The following is a 5204-nucleotide window of genomic DNA, read 5'->3' on the forward strand; positions in this document are numbered from 1 at the left end:
TTAAGTTTGAGTAATGTGGTTGTTAATATAATAATTATGAGTGATTTATATAATTATTAATTTTAAAATTTATGAGATTACTTAAAATATACCTAAAAGTTACCCAAACAATTATATTAATTAAAAAAAAATGCAGACATGCAAGTTCATCTAAAAGCTGGTTTCCAGGGGGTTGCCGAGCATAGCGCCATCAATAGAAAGGCGAAGCTTGGCCCACCCATGCATGCTGCCCACGCGAACCAAAATAGATTGGGAAAGGCAATTCGGCCTTCAGCTTTTCGTTTTTCTTTCCCTTTTTTCCCCTCAAAAACTGCTAACAAGCTGTTTTCCATGAGGGAAAAATCACATCAATCAGGCCATCACAATGATTGCACGATAGTCAATATTATGAGCGATTAATAGTTTTCGCATTCAAAGAAGAAACAAGATCGATAATCTGGGATCATGTGCAAGAATATATTGTAATTAACCATCATTAAACTTCTAAGAAGAAAAATTACATCAATAAGAAATCTGTGAAATCTTTTTTTTCCTTAAACAGAGAGGGCTAGAGATGCGTGCCATAACAATAATCAAATCAAGCCAGGATCCGCTAAACATGTCACAGCACACGCCGATAGCCCGCGAGGCCAAAGCATCAGAACCACCCCACAACCCACATATATCCATGGATCCCTTTTCTTTTTTTTTTAATCATAAAACATGTTGTAGTAGTAATCAGATTTTATTAATAGCATGAATTAGTAATTTCTTCAATGTTTCTTCAAGAAAGCAGCACGTAATTCAGCCGCATCTATTTCCTGAGCAACATTCTCTGGTCTGTAGAATCCAGTACGAGGATCTGGAACCCAGGAAATCTTCTCGGTGGTCTTGGTAACCTCCTCCCCTGTTTTCTTCATTACAGCAGCACCGCTTCTTGCCTTGGACACAGCAGCTCCTTGGGATGCAACAGCTGAGAATCCTCTGCCGTTGATTGCCTCGCTGATCAGGCCAGAGATGACCTTGGCGTTTGAGAAAGAACGAGCCATTCTACAAATAAAGTGTGTGATTTGATTCAAACTTTGTTAAAGAAGTTATGAAAACAAGAGGTGATGGATCTTTTATATATTTCAACTGCCGTAGAAACTTGTTTGTTTCTTCTTCGAGAAACTTTCTGCAGCAGTTGAAGGACCCAAAAGACTATCTCTCTCTCTCTCTGTTTAAGTTTGCAAGAATATATGCGAGTGATTACAAAGGGGAGCGTCAAGGGGTTTATATAGAAGAGAAGGAAACCGAGATGCGTGAGGATTGAAGACTAAATCCCGTCCACTAGGACGAAACGGCCGGACCCCGTCAAATTACGCTTCTAGATATACGCAGCGAACCTCTCTTTTCTTGCCACGTGGTGACTGTTTCTTACAGCCGCTGCTTATCTTTTAGTGCACTTAAGATCTTCTTTTATTTTTTAATAAGAAAAAGAAAATATCCATTTTTAAAAAATAACTAATAAACATCGCTGATTATTCAACACGGTAAAATCTCTTACCTGTTTATTATTATTATTATTATTATTATTTTGTCTCTTTATAATTAAACTGATTCTGGTGATTAATCAAGGCGATGAAGGCACCATCAATGATCAGACGGTCGAGAGAGAGTCAGGAAAGGAGGGATGACTTTTCTTACATCAAAATGAAGCCCGTGGAGAAAGAAGGAAGCAAACTGTTTCGACAGGAGAAAGGCCGGCGTGAGTGCGGTGTCCGAAAAAGCTAATGGACTACAGCCGATGTTAAGTGCGCAACAGTCCACGTGTCAGGAGCTACTTGGGAGAAACAAACATGTTCCAGGCCTCATGAAATCGTGAAAGGTCTAGGAGATTTCCAACCAAGTCAAGAGTCAATAATTAGACGAATGAGCTCTAGCTTGAGCTGCCCAATTTTGAATTGAATAATGGAGAGAGACGCTACTAGTGGCTACCGCCATAACTCATGGGCACATGTTGTTGAGAGTCGCTGTCACGAAATGGGCGTCTTTGGGCTTTGAGGAAACTATAACTTCCTTTCCCACGTTTCTCGTGCTCTCAAAGTCTTATCTTTCTCCGTCCTTCTAGATATAAGATTCTTCCACGTGAACGCTGCCTGCAATTCCGCCTCTGTTTCCCTTTACATTTTGTTAATTCTGGGATCACTGTATAATTTCACAGGATTATTTTTCCAAGTAGTTGTATGTGTTTAGTAATGTGATGTATAGTATTTTTGTATTTTTTTAATTGAAAATATATCAAAATAATATTTTAAATAAAAGACACTTAAAATCATCAATTTAATGTTTTTATTAATTAAAAAACATTTTTAAAAAACGGGCTGAATCTTATTACCAAACAAAGTAGACAATTTTAGTTTAAACTTTGCCCCTTCCTTCTTAATGTTACAAATATACTTCTAAAATCAATATTTTTCTTTTGAACACATTTTTTGTATAATTTTTTTTTACACAAATAAGTAAAAGTGTATCATAAGATTATTATTTTTTGTTAATTATGATTATATAATGTGAGGGGCAAAAACTACTTTTATTGTTGTTCGGTCATTTGAACTTTCAAAATATAATTCTGACTTTACTATCATAAACAAAATAAATTCATAGTATGATTGTGAAAACCAAGTTGAACCCATGAGAAATTTTGTTTAATCTTCCTACAATGTACTGAAAATAATAATAATAATAATAATAATAAAAAGGTATATGAATCCCAAATTAAAGAAAATAAAATTTTGAAAATAAAAATAATAAATTGATATGTCGTTAATGCAATTCAAAGATCTAGACATCCATTCCTATAAATTTATTGATCATTGAAGTAAAATAAATATCCTTTCAATTCAATAAAATAAATCTAATGTCTCTTAAAGCTAAGAGGAATCGGATATATTACAAGTAAATTAATTAGATAAAGCTTTCTCATCAATTTCTTACTATCAAACAAATTTAATATTGAAAAGCAATTTTAATTTATTGAAAAACAATTTTAATTTACTCATCAATAGCCTTAGGAGTAAAGTCCACAAAATTTATTCTAAGCACTGTTCAAAAGCTTGAGAAATTTAACTTAGTTTATTCGTTCATAATAAATTAAAGTGATAGTTACAGCAATCAAGTTAACTTATTTGCTTCTTATTCTAGTCCTTAGCAACAATTCCAAAAGGAATGAAACTAGAAAGCACATATATACCATCTCAAAATAATATTCAATAAGTATGAACATAAATCAATAGTATAATTCTAAAATGAGAATAAATAAGTACTTGAATATGAAACAATTACAATGATAACATTACTCCACACAACTTAATAATGGAAATGGTGTCTATTCCCCTTAAACTGAAAGAAAAGGTCTAGTTCATAACTGTCAAAAAATTAACAAAAACAGAGAGAAAAGAATGCTGCAAAAAAGCATAAGAGAGTTGTTTTTGTTGTAATTTGCTTCCTTTATTCCCTCCCTCAATTGCTGTCTTTTGTTAGGATTTTTCTCCTTATTAGGAATTTTTAATGTTACTTAATTCCTTATTTTTTATCTGGTCATTAAGGTTGGTTAAATTCATTAGTTTGTGTTGAAAACTAATTCTGCTGCTATCAAACTTTGCTATATTTTAGACTTTACTGCAACTTAGACTTTATTTCTAACTTGGTTTCTTGCAATATCCGATCATTCTAGCTGTATTCTTTCATTTATGGAATATGAGAGGCTTGATTTGCACCTTTCTTGGATCTTATGACTCATTGTTTCGATATCAGACTTTTAGTCGTAGTGGGATGCTCGACACCATTAATTTTCTCATTAGATCACATTTGGATTTTCGCCTTCAAAATAATTTTTATCCAACCTGAAACCTTTCATAAAAGTTGTATTCATGAATTTGTAGATGATTTTAGGCTTTTGACTCACATGATTTCAATATCTAAAGCTCAAGATAGCTCATTTAAATATGTAGTGTGAAAGTTAAGAATCTTGTTGCAAGTAGTATTTTGACTTGATTTCACAAGTCTGATTAGAGGTTTAACTGAACTTGGATTTGTGCATTCACATTCTAACATTATAACTCGGTCAAAAACATATCACAATAAGCAAGGTTTGAAGTATAAAATGCAGAAATTCTTATTTTAACAATTAATTCATAGAGTCTTTTAGATATGCCAAACTCATATAAATAACTTCTAATAAGCTCAAAATACATTAATAAGCATAGTGTAAAAGGAATACAAATATATGTATATTTTGCACTTATTAGTTATATAGCTAAAAAAGTGTTAAAAATCTATCGAATAAAAAAATAAAACTAAACTTCAACGTTAAAAACAATTAACATTCAATTTTGGATACATTGTGTTAATGTATATGCCTTGTATCAAATTGACTGGTTACATGTAGCACTGACTTTAGTCATGCAAAATATATTTATAATTAACAAAGGCTTTTCTTTATTTTTAATATTCATTTATCTTTGATTAATGAAGCTAATGTTTAATTAATGAATCTAAAGTAAAGATAAAGTTCTTAAGACAAAAATAATTTGCAAGAAAATTATAAAGTGATTATAATTATAAAATTTTTATTTTATTAAGCATTGTTCATAAATATTCATAATCAATGCTTTATTAAGACTGAATATTAATTTAAGTTGTTGAGACAGATATATATATTAGTCTCAACAATATTGAAAAGAAGTAGTTGTTCTCATAAGTTGAGGTATGAGGGATATCTATAATTAATGTGTAGGTTCTTATCAGATAATATGTACATTGAACTGAACCATATGATAATTTCATATGGAGAGATTACTTGTATCTATGAAAAGGCTCATGTGACAATTATGTAAATGATCTTTAAACTTGAAATCACTAAATTATCTTATATAATGAATATTATACTTTAATTCTGACAACAAGTTGTCCTAATTAAGGATAACAAATAAGCAAATATTGGGTATAATATGAACTATATGAAGGTGTTTAAGTGGCAAAGAGAGGATTCATCCTGAATTAAAAAATAATAATTGTTTCACATGTTCCCAAATAGTATTGATTGTTAAATCCTTGTGTGAGTTAGGATAAGATTTGAAAAGAGTTTCAAATCTTATTCAAATAATCAATGACTATAAGAGTTAATAAAAAACATGATTTGACAAAACAAACACACTTCATGTTAGAATGTCAAAATTTAAACA

General features: G+C 31.2%; 1 protein-coding gene across 1 annotated transcript; it reads right to left on the bottom strand.

The window, feature by feature from the left end:
- Positions 1–447: 447 nt before the first annotated feature.
- LOC118046805 (protein SENESCENCE-ASSOCIATED GENE 21, mitochondrial) lies at positions 448–1237 on the bottom strand. The gene has a single exon (XM_035055850.2). It carries the CDS (start codon positions 1026–1028, stop codon positions 753–755), a length of 276 nt encoding a protein of 91 aa, XP_034911741.1. The 5' UTR covers positions 1029–1237; the 3' UTR covers positions 448–752.
- Between the last annotated feature and the right edge of the window lie 3967 nt (positions 1238–5204).

This window comes from Populus alba, chromosome 2 (assembly GCF_005239225.2).
Source record: "Populus alba chromosome 2, ASM523922v2, whole genome shotgun sequence".
NCBI lineage: Eukaryota > Viridiplantae > Streptophyta > Magnoliopsida > Malpighiales > Salicaceae > Populus > Populus alba.